Source organism: Thamnophis elegans, chromosome 2 (assembly GCF_009769535.1).
Source record: "Thamnophis elegans isolate rThaEle1 chromosome 2, rThaEle1.pri, whole genome shotgun sequence".
NCBI classification, from domain to species: domain Eukaryota; kingdom Metazoa; phylum Chordata; class Lepidosauria; order Squamata; family Colubridae; genus Thamnophis; species Thamnophis elegans.
Window position 1 is genome coordinate 52,432,065 of NC_045542.1, and position 20,812 is coordinate 52,452,876.

The 20,812-nt window shown below is 43.5% G+C and overlaps 1 protein-coding gene across 2 annotated transcripts in view; it reads right to left on the minus strand.

The window, feature by feature from the left end:
* Positions 1–20,812, minus strand: part of FDXR (ferredoxin reductase) — a 46,651-nt gene that overhangs the window by 6,254 nt on the left and 19,585 nt on the right. For both annotated transcript variants that reach the window (XM_032211854.1, XM_032211855.1), the window contains exons 4-8: positions 19,191–19,313; positions 12,623–12,736; positions 11,658–11,759; positions 9,956–10,063; positions 7,786–7,870 (exon numbers count right to left, since the gene is read on the minus strand). In XM_032211854.1, coding sequence (XP_032067745.1) covers positions 7,786–7,870; positions 9,956–10,063; positions 11,658–11,759; positions 12,623–12,736; positions 19,191–19,313 — 532 coding nt within the window. The remainder of the gene's footprint in view (positions 1–7,785; positions 7,871–9,955; positions 10,064–11,657; positions 11,760–12,622; positions 12,737–19,190; positions 19,314–20,812) is intronic.

Consider the following 20,812-nt stretch of genomic DNA (forward strand, 5'->3'; position numbering starts at 1 on the left):
TCACTTTTTAAACTTTTCCGGTTGTCCTCCTCCACCCACTTTGTGTTGCAATTTTGTATTTTAACTTTTTTATTTTTGAAATTTAATGAAATTGTGGTTTTTGTTTTTTTAAAAAAAAGGAATACTTGTGGTGAAGTTAGAGCTGGGTTGACTGGCAATGTGACTGTGTGCATTTACAGGCAGAAGATTCCGTGTTCTCGACTGAGAACCTGTATGAATTGTGGTGAATGTTAGATAGGTTGGATGAGGCAATGAAGAGCATGGATCTAAAAATTGACGTATTAACATACAATCAAAGTAGTTGTGTTTGACAGGGAAAAATTGATGAGCAATTGCAAGGTGTATGGCAAAAATTATGAATTTGCATATCTTGACAAAATATGTACTAAAGGTAGAAAAATGAGTGGAAGCATTTCAAGACAAACAAATGCTAGTAGAAAGGTAGGGCTAATGTGTGCTATGTTGTGAGGACATTTACAGAAAGGAGCAAAAATGGCCATGTTTATGTACCCAGAATACAAAAGTGAGTGGTCACCATGAATAAAGTCCACTGAGGTGGTGTGGTGAAAAAAAAATCCCAGATTACCCTCTCTCAGTCAAAGACATGTAAACTGACAATTCATCACCGGCAGAGAACGTAACCATTGAGTCCACATAAAGATTCTTCCTTAGGTTATTACATGTAAAGCAAAGAGAAGAGGCCTGGCTTTTGAAATTAGAAATTCGGAGAAATAAATTAGCACAAATTGTACTGATGTAAGAAGAAAGGCAATTTAGAACAGCTCAGTGCTGATACAGAAATTTAAGCTTAGAATTTACCTAACCCTGCTGAAAAAAGCATTACATCTACAGTTTGTTCTAATTTACATTGTATGGAGATATCTGATGTATGGAGATATCTCTGCCTTAAGCAATGAGTAGATTTTATTCCCCACTCCATTTAATTTTAAGCAAGGAAGCAAATCTATGGATTGAATTTCCAGTCACTTGGACAAAAGGAAACATGTCCTTCCTTCCATCTGTCTCCTTGACCATTTCCACATCTGTAAGTGCCTACCGGATTTTTCAGAGTATAAGACGCACCTTTTTTCCATCTTCCATCTACAGTTTGTTCTAATTTACATTGTACACCTGCACTTTTGTCACTTTTCTGCTTTTTTCCCTCTGATCCTCACCTCCCCCACCCCCAATTCAATTTGCAGAAAACCTGCTCTTTGTGGAGAAACCCCAGACAGGGAATGGTCCCAGCTCTCTCCCAAGGTTACAAAGCACACTGCATGTTCAAAACACTGCAATTCAACCAGGCAACACAGGTGGCAGTTTATTATTATTACAAGAGATGTTCTGATGGAAAATGAGGGGAAACTAGGAGATACATCTGGCTCACTAAAAAACACAGGACGTTAAACCATTTCTAAAAATGGTTGCTGTACAAATCTGTCCCTTTGTAACAATTCACATGGAATCTTCAATATTCCCAGATATTGACAAAATGAGCTTTTTTCTGGCATCAATCATTACACCCAATGACTAAATTATAATTGCTTTCATTTGGCCTGGATCACATTGGCCAAATTATAAATTATAAAACAACCAACTTATTCAAAGCCCTGGCTGCTGAATTAACTCAAAACATTAGTAATTTCCCATCTGGATGACACATCTGAGTTTCCTGCTGATGGAAGGTGGCGCAGTGGTTAAATGCAGCACTGCAGGCTACTGCAGGCTACTGCAGGCTACTGCAGGCTACTGCTAGATCAGCAGGTCAGCGGTTCAAATCTCACCGGCTCAGGGTTGACTCAGCCTTCCATCCTTCCGAGGTGGGTAAAATGAGGACCCAGATTGTTGGGGGCAATATGCTGACTCTCTGTAAACCGCTTAGAGAGGCCTGAAGGCCTATGAAGCGGTATATAAGTCTACTGCTATTGCTATTGCTATTGCTATGTTCAAGCACAGTTGAGGAGAAAATCAAAACCACATTAGGGTGGAAAACCTTTACTCTCAAATGTTGTCCAATAATAACACCTAGCGACTCCATGATAAATGGTTGGTAGAGGAGGATTCTGGGATTTGTGGTTCAGCAACTTCAGGAAGCCTTACAGAACCTTACCATAATTCACTTAATCCAAATTGCTTCATTCATGGAAACCTAGCTTCTCTTTGTGTCTTCAGAGTTTGGGGGGATTTGTTTCTCCTCATGCTATAGCTCTGGGGTGACAAATGTAGGCCCAAATACACTGTATGACAGGAGACTACTTTGACGAGATTGCCAGACAATTTTACTCTTCCCCCGGATTGATGTATGGAGATATCTCTGCCTTAAGCAATGAGTAGATTTTATTCCCCACTCCATTTAATTTTAAGCAAGGAAGCAAATCTATGGATTGAATTTCCAGTCACTTGGACAAGAGGAAGCATGTCCTTCCTTCCATCTGTCTCCTTAACCATTTCCACATCTGTAAGCGCCTACCGGATTTTTCGGAGTATGGCACACCTATTTGCCTCAAAAAAGAGGCCGAAAATCTGGGTATGTCTTATACACCAAATATAGCATTTTTTTGCCTCCTGAAGCCCCGCCCCTTCACCAAAATGAATGTGATACCCTTAAAGAGGCTTTCAGAGGGCTCCCGGGGGCTGGAGAGGGCAGAAATGAGCAAGAAACGGGCCATTTTTTGCCCCCCCCAGCCCCCAGCAACACTCTATAAGCCTCCATAAGGCTATTCATGCAAATTTTTGACAAATATTTTGACTAATATTTTGCGAAAAATGGGCCTTTTTTTGCTCATTTTTGGTTCCCCGCACCCCCAGGAGCACTGCAAGCCCCCCCCTCCCCCAGGCTATTCATGCCTTTTTTATGAAAAAAAAAAACGGGCCCGTTTTAGCAAAAAACGGACCAATTTTGGGAGGTTTGCAGAGTGCACAACCTCCCCCCCCCCTTTTGGAAAGCTCTTTAACTGATTGATGAGAATTACACTGATCAAATGCTGTGCCAGCAGAAACAAAGTCTTAGGTGCTGCAAATTGTCAGCGATTTCCTTCTCCAGCACATGGATAAATATACCTGGAAACATCTACCTACCTACCTACTCTCTCTGTCCCCACCTTTTGTATTTCTTTCTCTCTCTCTCTTTCTCTCTCTCTATCCCTCTACCTACCAACTATCTACTCTCTCTCTCTCCCTACCTATCTACTGTATTTCTCTCCCTCTCTCTATTTCTCTCTTTCTATCCCTCTACCTACCAACCTACCTACTCTCTCTCTCTCTCCCTACCTATCTACTGTATTTCTCTCTCTCTTTCTCTCTCTCTATCCCTCTACCTACCTACCTACCAACCTAACTACCTACCTACACACACTCCCTCCCTACTTACCTACCGAATTTCTCTCTCTTTCTCTTTCTCTCTCTCTCTCTATCCCTTTATCTACCTAGCTACCTAACTACTCTCTTTCTCTCCTTCCCTCCCTACTATATTTCTCTTTCTTTCTCTCCCTCTCTATCCCCCTATCTACCTACCTACTTTTTTAAAAAAATTGCCTATTCAAAACCTTGGTGTGTCTTATACTCCGGTGCCTCTTATACTCTGAAAAATACGGTATAAGGCCCTGTTTGCATCTCTTCCTGGTGTCTCTTTCTGCTCCTCACTGGCTATTCTTTAAACTCCTGCTATGAGACAGGGTAGAAGTACAAAGTGTAAAGGCTAACATTTTGTAACTGATCAAAATCGTATGATGGCGTAACTCGTATTGATCGAGTTAATTGGCAATTCCTGTTGAAGATATTGCAAAAAATGCAGATAGGAGATGGCTTTTTACGGTCAATTGGTGCAATATATCAGCAGCAAACAGCCCAAATCATAGTCAATGGAAGTTTAACAGATTCCTTTCAAATTGAAAAAGGTACAAGACAGGGCTGTCCTTTGTCCCCACTATTGTTCATTATAACTTTGGAAGTATTGTTGAATAAGATACGGGGCTTGGATGGTCTAAAAGGGATTAAGATCAGACAGCAAGAATATAGAGTCCGCCCCTTTGCGGATGATTTGGTTATAATATTGGAACAACCGCAGGAATCCAGTACGGTCTTAATGAATATGATTAATCAATATGGTCAAGTCTCTGGCTTTAAAATAAATTTAGGAAAAACTAAAATATTAGCTATAAATATGAATACTAAACAAAAGGAAGAATTAGGAGTGATGTTAGGATGTGAGGTAGTTAAAAAAGTCAAATATCTTGGAGTTAATATTTTAACTTCAAATGGGAAATTATATAAGCATAATTATGAACCACTTTGGCATAGTATACAGACGGAGATGAAAAGGTGGGAGAAACTGCATTTATCTTTGCTGGGTAGGATAGCGGCAGTGAAAATGAACATCTTATCAAAATTTTTATTTCTTTTTCAAATGTTACCAATACTCAAAAGAGATGCGAATCTTTTAGAATGGCAGAAGGGTATCAACAAATTTGTATGGACAGGAAAGAAGCCGAGGGTAAAGATGAAAATAATGCAAGATGTATGTGAAAGAGGAGGATTGAAACTACCCAACTTAAAATTATATTATGATGCAGTGGCATTATCTGCAATTAGTGACTGGACCCATTTAACCAATGATAGAATATTGAATATCTAGGGACATGATTTGGTATATGGTTGGCATGCTTATTTGTTATTTAACAAAAAATTGGATAAGAATTTTAAAAATCATATTTTAAGAAATGCTTTATTGCAGGTCTGGAAAAAATATCAACACAAATTAAACGATAAGTTGCCCATGTGGGCAGTTCCTAGACATGCAATTCAAAATATGAATATAGAACAAAAACACGATAGAACCACTTATAGACAACTTCTTACTTCAGAAAGGGGGGTGTTACAATTAAAATCTTTAGAGGTACTTAAAGAGGAGAAGGTAGTTCAAACGTGGTTTCAGTATGGCCAATTACAGGCTAGGTGGAAAATAGATAAAAAAATTGGCTTTGTAAAAGTTGAGGATAATCTGTTTAAACAAATAAGAGATCAAAGCTTAATGCATATAAAGAGGATATATAATGTATTAATACAGATGGATTCTGAAACGGAACTGATTAAAGACTGTATGATAAAATGGGCTCAGAATATTGAGGAACCAATAATGCTGGACACATGGGAAAGAATATGGGTAAGAAATGTGAAATTTACACAAGCACAAAATCTGAGAGAAAATTTTTATAAGATGTTTTATAGATGGCATTTAGATCCCAAAAAGCTTGCTTCTATGTATCCGAATGTACAGCCTAAATGCTGGAGATGTGGTTCTCTTGACGCTACATATTTTCATATATGGTGGACATGTCGTAAGGTTAAGGCATTTTGGATAAAAATATGGTGGATCCTGCAAAATATCTTCAAAAGAAGGATAAAATTCACCCCTTAGTTGTTTTTACTAGGTATATGTACTGACTTTATAGCGGTAGAGATTAACTTGGTTCTGTACTTAATAACGGCAGCAAGACTGTTGGTGGCGCAATACTGGAAGAAGAAAGACGTGCCTACAACTCAAGAATGGACTTTGAAAGTTATAAACTTAGCCGAAATGGCAAAAATTTCAGCATATCTTAAAGAACATTCAAACGAGAGATATAAACGAGACTGGAAAAAATGGATTGATTATACACAAAGCAAATATGGGACTAAGAAACTCCAGATAGCCTATGCTTAAGATTAGTAACAACTTAAATTGTTTAAAGTTTGGGTAACAGTAAGAAGCTGAGTTCAATGTAGAGATTTTATTGATCTTTTCTCTGCTTTGTTTTAAGACATTTTAGACTGTGTTTGCTAAAAAGTTATACCGTGTACGGGCTCTGGGAAGTCGGGGGGAGGGAAGGGAGGTGGGGTTCTAGGGGGAGGGGGAAACATAATATGTGTTAGATTTTAAAGTACATGATTGCACTTGTATACTGTGGCTTTTCAAGGTTAGTGTAAAAATAGGACAAGCTGAACATAGTGGCAGACAATAGAGGTACACCGAAGGGAGGAATAGAGTGAAAGAAGAAGGAGGGGTGGAGAGGGTGGGAGAGAGGATCGGAGGTAGGAGGAGAAGGAAGGGAGGGAATGTAAGAGAGAGGAGCGATAGAGGGGGAGGGGAAGTAGGAAGTAGAGGGGTAGGTAGGAAGGAAGAATGAAAGTTGGAGGGGGGTGAAAGAGGGTGTATGGTGGGTCAAGGTGGTATATTGGGTTTGTATTGTGGGGGGTATTGTCTATAAAAGCGAGGGCGGTGTTTATTATTCAATGTTATATGCCCCGGTTATGTACAGTATACATGTGATTGTATGGAATGAAATGGAAATAAAACACTTGTAAACAGGAAAAAAAATTGTATGATGGCTAGTTTTAAAAATTGTCCACAATAATTGTGTCAATATTGTGTCTTTTTAAGTATTACTTTAACAACCTGATTCTTTGGTTATGAAATAATGTCCTGTTCCATAACCTGGCCTACTTCAGATGTGTTGGGCTAAGCCATCTACCATACCAATCTCAGTTAGGAAAGCCTAAAACCCTTGTAGATAATTTATTGCAATTTATTTGTCTTTCAATCCTGTCTTTGAAACCTTCCTGGCATTTTACATGCAATATAACAATTGTGAATAAAAATATGATGTTAGCGAAAACAATCCAGATGATAACAACCCAATTGATGGAAAAAGAAAACTCCACCTAGCTTTTGAACAAAAACTTCCATTTAGAGAATATAATTAAAGGGAATGGTTTTGGGACCATGGGTCTTTATTAACAACCACTCATTTACTGACTGTCCAAAGTTATGATGGTACTGAATGAGTGGTACTTACAACTGGTCTTCCACCCATCACAATCTGGGTGCTTGGCAATTGGCTTGCATTTATGACAACTGTAGTATCCCAGTCATCTGATTGCCATTTACAACCTTACCTACTGGCTTTCCACAATCAAAGACAACAGGGAAGCCAGCAGGGAAGGTTGCAAGTTGATCTTCTAAATCAAGGATTTCCAACCTTGGCAATTTTAAGCCTGGCGGACTTCAACTCCCAGAATTCCCCAGCCAGCTTTGCTGGGAGTTGACGTTCACCAGGCTTACAGTTGCCAATGTTGGAGATCCCTGCTCTAAATCGCTCGCACCAACATGACTTTTTCTCTTGAGTAATATGGTTATGGTTTATGAGGTCCAGGATCTGTAGAACATGCATATACCCACAGCAGGTACCCCTGCATATGGCAATCCCTCCCTCCCGAGCCTGCACACCCTCCTTCACCCAGCACCCCTTAGGATTTGAAACTTCCTGCCAGCTCTCCCATTGACTTTACTTGTGGAAAGTTAGCAGGAAGTTGTGAGGAGGTGCTCACTTAATGATCCACATTCAGTGGTGAAATTCAATTTTTTTTACTACTGGTTCTGTGGGCATGGCTGGGGAAGGATACTGCAAAATCTCCATTCCCACCCCACTCTGGGGCCAGCCAGAGGTGGGATTTTCCGGTTTTCCAACTACTCAAAATTTTCGCTACTGGTTCTCCAGAACCTGTCAGAAGCTTCTGAATTTCACCGCTGTGCACAATCCACGATTAACAAGAACAACAGGGCCTGTTGGTATTGCTACCACTAAGTGATGCAGTTATGTAATGTTACACTTTACAGTTGCATTGCTTAGTGATGAAAATTCCAGTTCCAATTACTGTTGTTAGCAAGGACTGAAGATTTAGCTGACACCAGGTATTCGTCTGTTAGTTTATGCTACTTTTATCAACAGATATTTAGCTGATCCTCACCTTTAATGGCATCCCCAAGATCTCTGAAATCTGCAGGATCCAGGAAAGGTCTAACACTGGGTAGGTTGATCATTTCCCGCAGCTCCTGAAGGTTTCAGAGACAGAAACACAAGGCAAAAGGGTAGGTGATGCAGGGAGACTGACATTGACACAGAGAGGGTGATAGGTTTAGTTTTCCAAAACCAGCCAAACCTGGCTAGATAATGTCACCTGGGCAGGGATAATTGAGAATAAAAGAAAAATCTCCTTATTATAGCATGCCTGGATCTAAAGTTTTCCTAATTCTGGTGAACGAAGGTGAGTATACGTGCCCCAGATTGGATCCTGCCAACATTATTGTTGGAAATACACCCAATACACCCAGATTGAATCCTGAACAACAGCCAATGGTTTAAAGCTCAGAAGACCCACCCAGATTGTTTCCTAACTCTGCTTAACCCTTGCAGCTACAACCAGAACTTTAAAAGCAAAGTAAGATATTTAAAAACAAATTAAGATGATACACATAGTAGGCCTCCATCATACCATTTCAATCAGGTGAGCTGATGCACAGATGCAGAAGTGGGTTCCTACTGGTTTGGCCCGGTTCGGCCAAGTAGGTAGTAACTCGGCCACCCATGCACCCCAACTGGTTCTATTGGTGGCGCTGTAGGTGCCGCCATCTTGTTTTTTTACTACTGTTTTTTTACTAGGCCAGCATAAAGCATGCACGAGCCAGAAGCACATCCCTGAACGAACCAACAGTAGAAGAATCCGGAACCTGCCCCTGCATAGATGCCATGAACAACCCTGAGAAGAACAGTGCACTCCTACCACATCAACAAGTATGAGGTGAATCTTGGGCATCCTTTCCTTCTTCAGAACCATGAACTAAATTCATTAGATTCTGAGAAGTACATTCACTTCCTGCTTGAGCATCCAATATGATGGGGCTACTTCAATTCCCAAAGCGTAGTCAATGACTGATCTTAACAGGGGCCACGATGTAGATGTTTCTTTTGTCCCTTGACTGGTACGCTGCTACACCTCCCCAAAGAGAGAGGAAACAGAACCAAAGAGAGTAGCTTTAGGCAGGGAGTTGGGTGGCATATAAATTTAATAAATATTTTTTTAAAAAACAATTAAGTGAAAATAATTAATAGTTATATATTGCAGAAGGTATAGGGAAGGACCTCGAACAAACAGGAGGAAGAGCTGCTATCAGTGCAACAGTTAGATAAGAGGATCTTGAGCTCAGTAAGAAAGTAATATGAAAAAACCTCTTCCTAGTGCACCCAAAATAAAATGGTCATGGGGGAACACATTCAGACTTGCAGAATCTATCACTATACAATAAATGTAGATCTGAACTGTATGTATTTCTTAGTTTGGTCTATCTTGTTGGGCTGATATACATGCATGTCAGTGGTGAAATCTAATTTTTTTACTACCGGTTTTTGGTGGGTGTGGCTTGGTAGGGTAATGTGACTATGTGGACGTGGTTATGTAGTCATGTAACTGGGGGAACAAAAGACAGAAACTTACTTTAACAATGTCCTACTGGAGCAGGTTTGGACTAGATGACCTCCAGGTACCTTCCAGCCCTGGATTATCCTCTGAAGCTGCATCTAGTGTCAGGTTTGTAGTCCTTCCTTCCTCTCCTTTTTCCCTCCCTTTCCCTCCCTTTCCTTTCCTTTCCTTTCCTCTCCTCTTTCTCAACACCCCTCACCCCCCATTTTTGGGAAGCCTGCTAGGAGCAAAAACAGACCACCACCACCCTGCGTTTCTGGAGAACCTGTAGTAAAAAAAAAATGCTTACAAAGTAAAAAAAAAAAAAGTTCGGAAGATCGGCGATGTGCGATGTGCGATCGTTGGAACTTTTTTAAAAAACTTTTTTTTAGTATTTTTTTTACTACCAGTTCAGGCGAACCGGTGCAAACCAGAAGCATTTCACCTCTGATGCATGTGCTTATTTCCCTAAGTATTTCACAATGTTTGTATTGTCAATTACGGTATCAGTCAGCAGCAGTTTTACGGGGGGCTTCAGGATAACACTTTGAAGTTGGGTGGGCTTTCAATGGCCCCTTCTTACAAATTTCTGTCTTAGTGTGAACTGGTCTTTGTAGAATGAACAACCTTACTGGACGTCAAGACCTGTTAGTGAACTACCCTTCCTCCTTTTTTCTTTTACCTTTATGGTGAAAGCCACCTGGAGGGGACCCCTTCTGCCAATAAGATACACCCGTCTGACTTTACTGCTGGCCAAGGCAGAGAAGGACTCTTCAGTGATGTCAGTTTTCTAGAGGGAGGGAGGAACGTAGATTAGGGCAGGCAACATGGAACAAACAGCCATCTGCTCAAATGAATTGCACTCAACGCAAAGACCTTCTCTCAGGTTAATGCCACAGTAATGGAACGACAGCATGCATTTTTTCGAGCAATTTTTCACAATGCTGCATCTGTTGACAACACATCAACACTGTGATGGAAAGGGAAACTGGTGAAAAGGAGAGAGCAGGAAGGGGGAGATGCAATACTGATGGGTATTAGTTATTAATATGGGAAAAAAGGCATTAACACCTGCAAATAACTGTACATTGAACACCATGCATTTATTACCAATATTTTAATCTCATTTTCCTGTTTTAAAAAGAATTCAAGCAGCTAGCAATGTACATAAAGCAGACTTAAAACCAACATTTTAAAGTCTCAGTAAAAAGATATATCTAAAACTTCGAGGGAATCACTTCATTGTATTTTCTGCCTGCAAAGTCTAAGAGAAAGCACCCTCAGGTCTGGGGAGAAACAGGCAAAGGTGGAGGATCAATCTGGCCTTAGGTTTGCAGTTTTGCCCCCTTTTACTTGAAGAAGGTATAAGAAACTTGGAAGTTCATGGTGGCGTTTCCTAGAGCCAGAAACTGTTCACTACTCTCAAGAATTCTAGCATCAGAGGGAAAAAGAGAAACAAAAATTGCTCCACCACTTTAAGGCAAAAAAGCAGAGAGGCCGAGGAAAAGCAGGGAAAGAGGAGAGAGTCATGCCCCTAAAGAAGGGAAGGCAGTAGAGTAAGAAGCAAACCGCAAGTCTTCTTCTAGAGTAGTAATGGCTAACCTTTTTGTCGTCACGAGCTGAAAGCCCACACCCATAATGCAATACGCGCCTGCCCCAACGCATGCACGTGGAATCCTCCCCTCGCCCATTTTTGCCTTCCAGGTTGGTGCAGAAGGCCTTCCAGGCACAGAGGGGCCTCATGCAGCACTCCCCACCCCGTTTTGGCTTCCAGGTTGGTGCAGAAGGCCTTCCAAGCCCAAAACAGGATGCAGGGGTGCAGGGGAGAGCCCTCATGTGGTGCCCCCATGCCTCATTTTGTCTTCCAGGTTGGCGCAAGAGGCCTTCCAGGCCCAAAATGAGGAATGGGGGGGGGCATACACCCCACACATGCATGCACGTGTCCCCTGGATGCATGCGTGCATCCCGCGCATGCACGGCAGAGACCTAAAGACCAGATGGCTGGCAGGAGGTGCGCGCACACACATGCCCAGTGAAGCTGGGCTGGGGCAATGGCTGGTGTGCTTGCAGAGAGGGCTATGCGTGCCGCCTGTGGCACGTCTGCCATAGATTCACCATCATGGTCCTAGAGGATTTTGGAAGAATGATTCACATGCAGCAACCCCACTCCTACAGCAGGAGATGCAAGGTGTACTCCCCTCCCCTTCAATAAAACAGACAAGTGGTCACCTGAAATGCAAGACTCCAGGATGGCTGCAGTCAGATGGGTCTTTGAACCACAACCCTTCATTCCCTGAAAGGTTATTTTCTGGCAGGTCGATAGCAAACCTCACTGTTTAGCTCCCCACCATCATGTAACACTCCAGGACTCGTTCACAACTTACCCGAAGAATCTCAAGAGGCGATAGGAGAATCCGTGCAATGTCCAATGCCACATTCCCATGACCTAGGATGACCGCTGTCTCACTGTTCAAGTCTGGCTTCAGCTAAAACAACAAAGAGATCTTTCACAGTAATCCTTCATCTCATACCTCCCCAGGAATGCTAAAGGGCCTGATTGTCCTCAGCGCCATAACACACTGCACGAAGAAGGGAAATTGCTTTACAGCCTGAAAATCAGTTGCTCACTCCCAGTTTTCATCCAAGGCAACAAGCCACCAGAATTTTTTCCTTATAATTTCACGACTGGCTTGAAATGCTGAAAGCTCTTCCATATCCTTTAAGATGCACCATGCTACAGATTCTGTGCAATCACACGGAACATACGGGAAAATATTTCTACTTTCAAAATTAATCTTGCAGGGAAAGAGCATTGCAAAACAAGGAAAAGTTACAAGAACAAGGCTATTTTCCCTTCATATTTATCACGTCTTCCTAGAGAAAAGTATGTGGGCTGCGCTGTTTAATAAGGAAATACCCCTTCCCAGACATTTCTGAGTTTATCATGCCAATACTACTTATTTGAAGAGCACTGAAGGGCCAAAACTGCTCAGCAGCTTCCATTATTGTTACATTGACAACTATTCACAAATGAAGTTGCTTGTCAAAAGCATAATCATGTCCACTGTAAAAGCTGCAGTGCCCATGTTCCACACCTGATGGCAAACATTCCTACAAGCATCTCTATTTTTTTCTCTAACCCCAGAGCTTCTCTTCTGGCCTTCTCATTTCACATGAAAGAGAGGGATAATACCTTCTTGAAGACATGCAAACAGGTTCACAGTCATCAACCATTCTGGATTTAATTTGGTATCTATGTGTTCTTTTCCAACTGCAGGTCCCTCCCATGGATGCTTGAGCAGGTGGCAACCTTTAAGAGATGGAAGAGGGACGACACTAAAATTCTTACATTTCTGTTCTCCGGCAAGCCATTGTACCATCCTACAAATGCTCTCGCCGTGTAGACGCCTTCAAGGTCCTCCCCAGGAATTCCAAGTGTCCGATTGTCCTCTGCGCCATAACTCTGCAAGAAGGGAAATAAGCTTTACAGCACGCAAATCAGCAGCTCAAACACATATTATATGCCCTATTTTCTGAGACAGCTTTTCCCCTCCAAAGAATATATAACTGTGGCAGAATAAAGGTCAGGAATGGTTTCCTGTATAGCTGAAAATCCCCACAAGTGTTGCCAGAGCACTGAAAGGCCATTTATTATGTTTCCTCAATTCAAGGTCAGTCTGCTGATTGCAAAACTCTGAGATTTTTATATGCCACTATTATGTTGGTTGGGATGTGGTGGCTCAGTGGCTAAGACGCTGAGCTTGTCAATCAAAAAGGTTGGCAGTTCGGTGGTTCGAATCCCTAGTGCCGCGTAACTGAGTGAGCTCACATTACTTGTCCCAGCTTCTGCCAACCTACCAGTTCAAAAGCATGTAAAAATGCAAGTAGAAAAATAGGAACCATCTTTGGTGGGAAAGTAACAGTGATCTGTGCGCCTCCAGTCACATGACCACGGAGACATCTTCAGACAGTGCTGGCTCTTTGGCGTTGAAACAGAGATGAGCACCGTCCCCTAGAGTCGGGAACGACTAGCACGTATATGCAAGGGGAACCTTTACCGTTACCTATTATGTTGGTTGTATATTACAGATACTGCAAATGGGTAGAGGAGTTACAATAGTGTTCACCGTTCTTGGCTTTTTAACTGACAGGGCTGAGCCAAGATGGTATAAGACAATGAACGGGACAATTTTTGGAGGGGTTCAGGATGGCCTCTGCACTGCAGGAAGCAGAGTGGGGAGCATCTTTGGCCACAGCAAAAGTGGGAAAGCATTAGGCTAGGTTTGAGGGTCTTTTGGCGTGTGTGTGAGTGCAATAAAGGCAAGAGCAACAAAGGTAGACATTGGGCTCATTCATGCTATTAACAGCTTGCTGCTCTTACGTCCTACATCTTGATATATTTTTTTTGCCAGGAGAGGAACAAGCCACACTGATCTGCAGCTACAGGATGCAGGAACTCCATCGTCTTTTGCAGTGGGCTGTCCTTCTGGAAAGTTGTGCTTTAACTCTCCTGATGCAGATCGCAGCCTTGGCATCTATAAGCATTTCCCTTTTCCTTTCACTTGTTTAACCATTTAATTGTTCCTATCACAGGAGGTACCGTATTTTTCGGAGTTTAAGACGCGCCTTTTACCCTCAAAAAAGAGGCTGAAAATCTAGGTGTGTCCTATACACTGAATACAGCATTTTTTGCCTCCCGAAACCCCGCCCCCTTCACCAAAATGGCCGTGCATAGCCTCTAGGAAGCTTTTAGAGAGCTCCTCTGCGGACTGGGGAAGGCAGAAATGAGTAAAAAATGGCCTGGTTTTTGCTCAATTCTACCACCACCACCCCCAGCTCCCAGGAGCACCCTACAAGCTTCCTACAGGCTATCCATGCCCTTTTTTTAACGAAAAACTGGCTGTTTTTGCTTGTTTTTGCCACTCCCCGGGAGCACTCTGCAAGGTCCCTAAAGGCTATTCATGCCTTTTGGGAGGGGGGGTGCAAAAACTTTTTTTAAAATTTTCCTCTTCAAAACCTTGCTGCGCCTTATACTCCGGTCCGTCTTATACTCCGAAAAATACAGTATTTTCAATCACAAGGGACTCTGGGTGCATTATGTAAGATCTAGATGAAAAACAGAGATGGAATTTTTTTTTCCCAAAAACCGTATGCCTTTAAAACTGCAGAGGTTGTTAGAGCATGCTATGCGGATTGTGCCAGATTTCATTTCCATATTGCAAAATTGTGTCTATCTCTGCTAAGCCTCCAGAGGAGGTACTTTGCAACACATGGGAGCAAGAAGAATACACCTGTCTTTGAATTATTAATGCAGCCACATCTTTTGTTTAACAAGCTGCTCAATATAGTCATCTCCACCTGCCTCTGCACAGGCTGTACATGCACAGACACTTGGCTCACACACAAGGGAAAACTGCTTGCATAAGCCTTGGTGCCAATTGTTAGGGCTGCCTCAGTATAATGAATAACTTCAGTAACTGCAGTTTGTTTATCGGGACTTGTGTCTTTATATCATGTCACCAGGATTTGTTCAACAAGCTTTGACTGAAACAAGCCACGGTCCATTGCTGCATTCATACCTCATGCTAAGCCCTGATGAGATTTGGTTGTTGCAGAGAGAAATGTATGAATCCCTCTATTAGGATTTAGCAACATATGTGAACATATATCCTTTATGACTTGGTGAAGAAAACATTAGTGAAAAAAATTACATTTACGCAAGATTTGTGAGCTCAGCCAATAACTCAACGGCATTTGAATCCTAAATCAAATTAAACACATCACAGCTTATCAGGATTTGGGAACCAGGCTTAGTGGGTCTGTTTGTCTATTTCAGCTAGATCCAAACTTCAGAATTCAAGGCAGAGCTGTGAAGAACTCCGTCCCATGTCTGATGGTCCAAGATTTTATAATGCTGGTCTATGTATTTATTTAAAAATATTGCTAACCTGGCCTAATCCTAATGGATGGCAGAAAAGAAAAATAATTCCCATAAGGAAAATAAAGCAAGCTAAACCTAATAAAACTGTTTTCTTATACTACCTATGCTAATGGCCGCAATATGTGGGCAAAAATATTTTCCAGCCCCTCCTAGAATATAGGTAGTCCTCAAGGTACAATCACAATTGAACCCAACATTTCCACTGCTACACAAGACCGTTGTTAAGTGAGTTATAATTAATTTAGTTTAATTTAATTTATTAGATTTATAGGCCGCCCAATCCCGGAGGACTCCGGGCGGCTTACACAGAACAAGAAAAGAAAAACAAACAAAATAAAAATAAAGATTAAAATTCTCCAACACGCATACATTCAAATTGGGGCTGGACCCTACATAATAAGGTCAACAGCCCCAGGCCTGCCGGAACAGCCAGGTTTTAACAGCTTTTCTGAAGGCCATGAGGGTGGGCGAGGTCCGGACCTCTGGGGGTAGCTGATTCCACAGGGTCGGAGCGGCCACAGAGAAGGCTCTCCTCCGAGGCCCCGCCAGCTGACACTGTCCGGCTGACGGCGTCCTAAGGAGGCCCACCCTGTGGGATCTTATCGGCCGTTGGGAGGTATGCGGCAGTAGGCAGTCTCGCAAATACGCTGGTCCTGAGCCATGTAGGGCTTTAAAGGTAATGACCAACACCTTGAATTGCGTCCAGAGACGAATTGGCAGCCAGTGCAGCTTGCAGAGGATACATGTAATATGGGTGTATCTTGGTACACCCAATATCGCTCGCACGGCTGCATTCTGGACTAGCTGTAGTCTCTGAACGCTTTTCAGGGGTAGCCCCATGTAAAGCGCATTGCAATAATCCAGACTTGAGGTGACAAGGGCGTGAGTGACTGTTTGAAGTGCACCCCGATCCAAGTAGGGCCACATTGATGCACCAGGCGAACCTGGGCAAAGGCCCCCCTGGTCACAGCCGACAAGTGGTGTTCCAGTGTCAGCTGTGGATCCAGGAGGACCCCCAAATTGCGAGCCCTCTGTGAGGGGTGTAAGTTTTCACCCCCAGGATCAAGGATGGACTGTCTGAACTGTCCTTTGGGGGCAGCATCCACAACCACTCTGTCTTGTCGGGTTTGTGTACAAGTTTGTTTACCCCCATCCAGATCCTGACAGCTTCCAGGCATCGGCACATCACGTCCGCCGCTACACTGAGTTGGCACAGGGCAGATAGATACAGTTGCGTATCATCTGCGTATTGATGGTACTTTATCCCGTGCCGTCATATGATCTCACCCAGCGGTTTCATGTAGATGTTGAATAGGAGGGGGGACATGACCGAACCCTGCGGCACCCCACAATTGAGGGTGCCTCTCACTCCCACCTCCTCCAGACGTTGCAGAAGGATACCATGGTCGATGGTATTGAAAGCCACTGAGAGGTCAAGAAGCACCAGGATAGAGGAGTGCCCTCTATCCCTAGCCTGCCAGAGATCATCGGTCAGAGCGACCAAAGTGGTTTCTGTGCTGTACCCAGGCCTGAAACCAGACTGAAAGGAGTCCAGATAATCCGCTTCATTCAAGGTCCGACGGAGCTGAAGCGCCACCACCTTCTCAACAACTTTCCCCAAAGGGCAGTAGTTTTTCAGGATGGTAATTTTTCAGGATGGCTGGATCCAGGGAAGGCTTCTTGAGGAGGGGCCTCACCACCGCTTCCTTTAAAGGTTGCGGGAAAGACCCCTCCTGCAAAGAAGCGTTGGTGATCACCTGGAGCCAGCCGCGTGTCACCTCCCTGCTGGTCGAAACCAGCCAGGAGGGGCACGGGTCCAGTAAACAGGTGGAGGCGCTCATCGCTCCCATGGCCTTGTCCACTTCCTCTGGGGTGACAAAATCGAACTCATCCCAGGAAAACCGACTTGGACTTGCCCTCGGCACCTCGGCTGGTATTGCCCAAGTGAAGTCTAGGTCTGTCCGAAACTGAGTGATTTTGTCCGAGAGAAACTGAAGAAATTCCTGAGCTCTTCCCTGCAGGGGTTCCCCCACCCCATCACATTTCAGGAGGGAGCGGGTCACCCTGAACAGGGCGGCTGGGCGAGATTCCGCGGACGCAATAAGAGTGGAAAAATGAGTGCATTTTGCCGCCCGTATCGCCACTAAATAAGTCCTAATAAAGGCTCTTAGTAGTGTTCGATCAGATTCAGAGTTACTAGACCTCCAACGTTGCTCTAGGTGTCTCTTTTGGTGCTTCATCTCCCGGAGTTCCTCGGTAAACCAAGGTGCCCTCCTGGATCCACTGCTGTGGAGAGGCCTCAAAGGCGCAATCCGATCTAGTGCCTCAGTTGCCGCAGCATTCCAAGCAGCGACTAAGGATTTGGTCGGGTTGCGGGCAAGGGAGTCAGGTATCTCTCCAAGCTCTCTCTGAAATCCCTCCAGGTCCATCAGGCGCCTGGGGCAGAACCACTTAATCGGCTCTACCTCCCTGCAGTGGGGGAGTAGTGTCCTGAAATCAAACCTCAGCGAGGAGTGATCTGACCATGACAAGGGCGAGATCTCTATTCCCCTTAATTCCAGATCATGTCTCCACTGCCCTGAGAGAAATATGAGGTCGAGTGTGTGTCCCGCTCTATGAGTTGGGCCCTGAACTATTTGGGTCAAGTCCATGGTTGTCATGGAGACCATGAAGTCCTGCGCTCCTTCAGAGTGTTCGCCAAGAGACGGTAGATTAAAGTCCCCCAGCACCATTAGTCTGGGGAATTCCACCGCCAACCCGGCTACTGACTCAAGAGAGCGCAGGCAGGGCTGTTGTGACGCAGCTGGGAGGTAGGTACGTCAAGAACAAGCCCACTTGAACCCCTAGGTCCAACTTCAAGAGAAGGGACTCACACCCCACAATCTCCGGGGCAGGGATCCTGCGAGGAACTAACGACTCCCTGACAACCATTGCTACTCCCCCACCCCTTCTCTGGTTTCGTGGTTGGTGAAGCATCCAAAACCCATCTGGGCACATTTCTGAGAGGGGGACTCCTCTCTCTTGGCCCAGCCAGGTTTCAGTTATACATGCCAGGTTGCCCCCTCGTCTAATATCAAGTCCCGGACGAGGGTAGCCTTATTCACAACAGACCTGGCATTTAGCAACAGCAACCTGAGACCAGGGCCCTGAACTCCTCTGCCACCAGGTTCTTGAGGTGAAGCTGAAGGGCCGGAACAAGGAATTGCTGTAATGTAGCGAGTCCTTCTTCCCCGGTAATGGCTAGCCCTACGGCTCCCGTCATAGCTGTCTCTCCCGGTCATGACCAGAATGCTCTGACCCTCTTCCCCACCTGTAGACCCCCCCTCTCCCATGGCCCCCATTCTTCCCGGCAGGCCACACGCCGCATTCACTCTAGGGCGAGGGGCGGATCCGGGCCCCCATCCACTTCTGCTTCTGCACTCAGTGGAGGGGGCTCCAGATCGCACCCCCAGTCCCATCGCTTTCACTCAACAGGCATTTCCACACAAGCACACCCCACAATAATCGTTAAAATACAAAACAATAAAAATAATTAACTAATTAATTTAAAAGTGGGCGCATTTATATCCCATTTAATCACCTTTTTGCCACAGTTGTTAAAGTGAATCCCTGCAGTTAAGTTAGTAAGGTGGCTGCTAATTGAATCTGGCTTCCTCAATGACAGAAGGCCACAAAAAGTGATGATATGTCTCTGGAACATTGCAACCGACATAAGTACATGCCAGTTGCTAAGCCTCCGAATTTTGTGACTCAGGGGATGCTGCAAGGGTTCATAAGTGTGAAAAATGGTCGTAAGTCACTTTTTTAGTGTCATCGTAACTTTGAACAGTCATTAACCGAATGGTTGTAAGTCAAGGACTACTCTATAATGAAAAACAACGTAAGCTCTAATGTACCACTCCTGGCATACCTTCATGTCCTCACAAATGCTATTCCTTCTCTTGAGCCTATTAAAACCGCCGACAAGAATACTTACCAAGACTACCGCATGATAGGCCTTCTGCAGCTCCTCCACAGTTACATCCCTCCCCACAGTCACATTTCCAGCAAAGGAGCAGCGGTCGGAGTGGGCTGTCTGGGTAAATGTGTTGATCACGTTCTGGGGAGAGAGGTCAAGAGAGGTTCCATCTGAAAGCCATCTCCTTGCCCCCAGCGGCTAAGCGCCCAGGCAGGAGGCTACAGTGAAAGAACGAGGCCAAGCCTGATGGCTTTACAGCATCTCAAGCAGCAGCTCACTTTGCGATGCAGGCTGGCACCAGGTCAGTCAGCTCCATTAAAATAGCACATTTTTCTTCCAGATACAGGCACAGGAAGAAGGTAATGTGGCCTATTGCCAGTGGTGGACATTCTAGTTGCAGACAAGGTCATAACTAGCTTACGGGAAAACACAGCATATTATCATCAGGTTTACCTGTCCAAACTCAAGTGATCTTTATTACTGGTCCATTCCCTCTGACAAAAGCACAGTCATGAGGCATAAAAAAAAACACCACACCCACAGAATGCCACAAAATATTAGGGCTGAGCTAAGTGTTCAAAAGAGGTGCTTTGCGAAAAGTGTTAAGGCAAATAAAGTTCCGCTTTTCAGACTGTTAAAGCAGCCGTGTCTTTTGGAAGAGTCCTTTGGCATCTTTCAAAACTGTCTCCTGTGGTCTGTGTAAGCTTCTGGTTTTTTAATTGATATTTTTATTATTTTAAAGCACAAACTCCATTTCCATTTCTATATGGAACAGTGTGTTTTCTAGGTGTCCAAAGTGTTAAATAAACATCATAAACATACATGCAATAATATCAATCATTATTGAAAAGTATACTATCTTCCATTATGATATCAATTATACAACCATCAAAATATTTACTAAACATTTTTTCTTTCTCATGTAGTCCATATTTCACGTAAATCCACTCCTCTAACCTCTGTATCTGTCAGCTAACCATTTGTAGAAAAGTTCCCATATCTCAAAATATTTTTTGATTCTCAGAATTAACTTATCCATTTCTGCGCATTCCAGAATTTTTTTTTATTATATTATCATCCGTAGGGGTTTCTACATTTTTTCCAGTATTGTGTGTATACAATCCTGGCTGCTGTTAGAATATGCAAAATTAAATATATGTTACCTTTCTTATTGGAGGCCACCAATGAAGCAAAGTGGCTGTAGGCACACAAGCATATACTATATTGTACTGAGAGAAAAGAGGACAGCTTTGGAAGCAGCTGCACAAAGTGTGCAAAACCCCGGCTACTTTCACAATTCAGAGAGGTGTATCTTTCATAGTATTGGGCATTATTCTGAATGCTTTATTTTATTTAGTTTGTCAAACATGTATGAAATAACAGCTATAACTATAAACATGGATATGAACACAGGAAATGGGTAAAAATAAATGGGGACAGTAGGACAGGGATAGTAGGCACGCTGGTGCACTTATGCACGTCCCTTAGAGACCTCTTAGGAATGGGGTGAGGTCAACAGTAGACAGTCTAAGATTAAAGTTGTGGGGATTTGAAGATGTAACAACAGAGTCAGGTAGTGCATTCCAGGCACTGACCACTCTGTTGCTGAAGTCGTATTTTCTACAATCAAGTTTGCATAG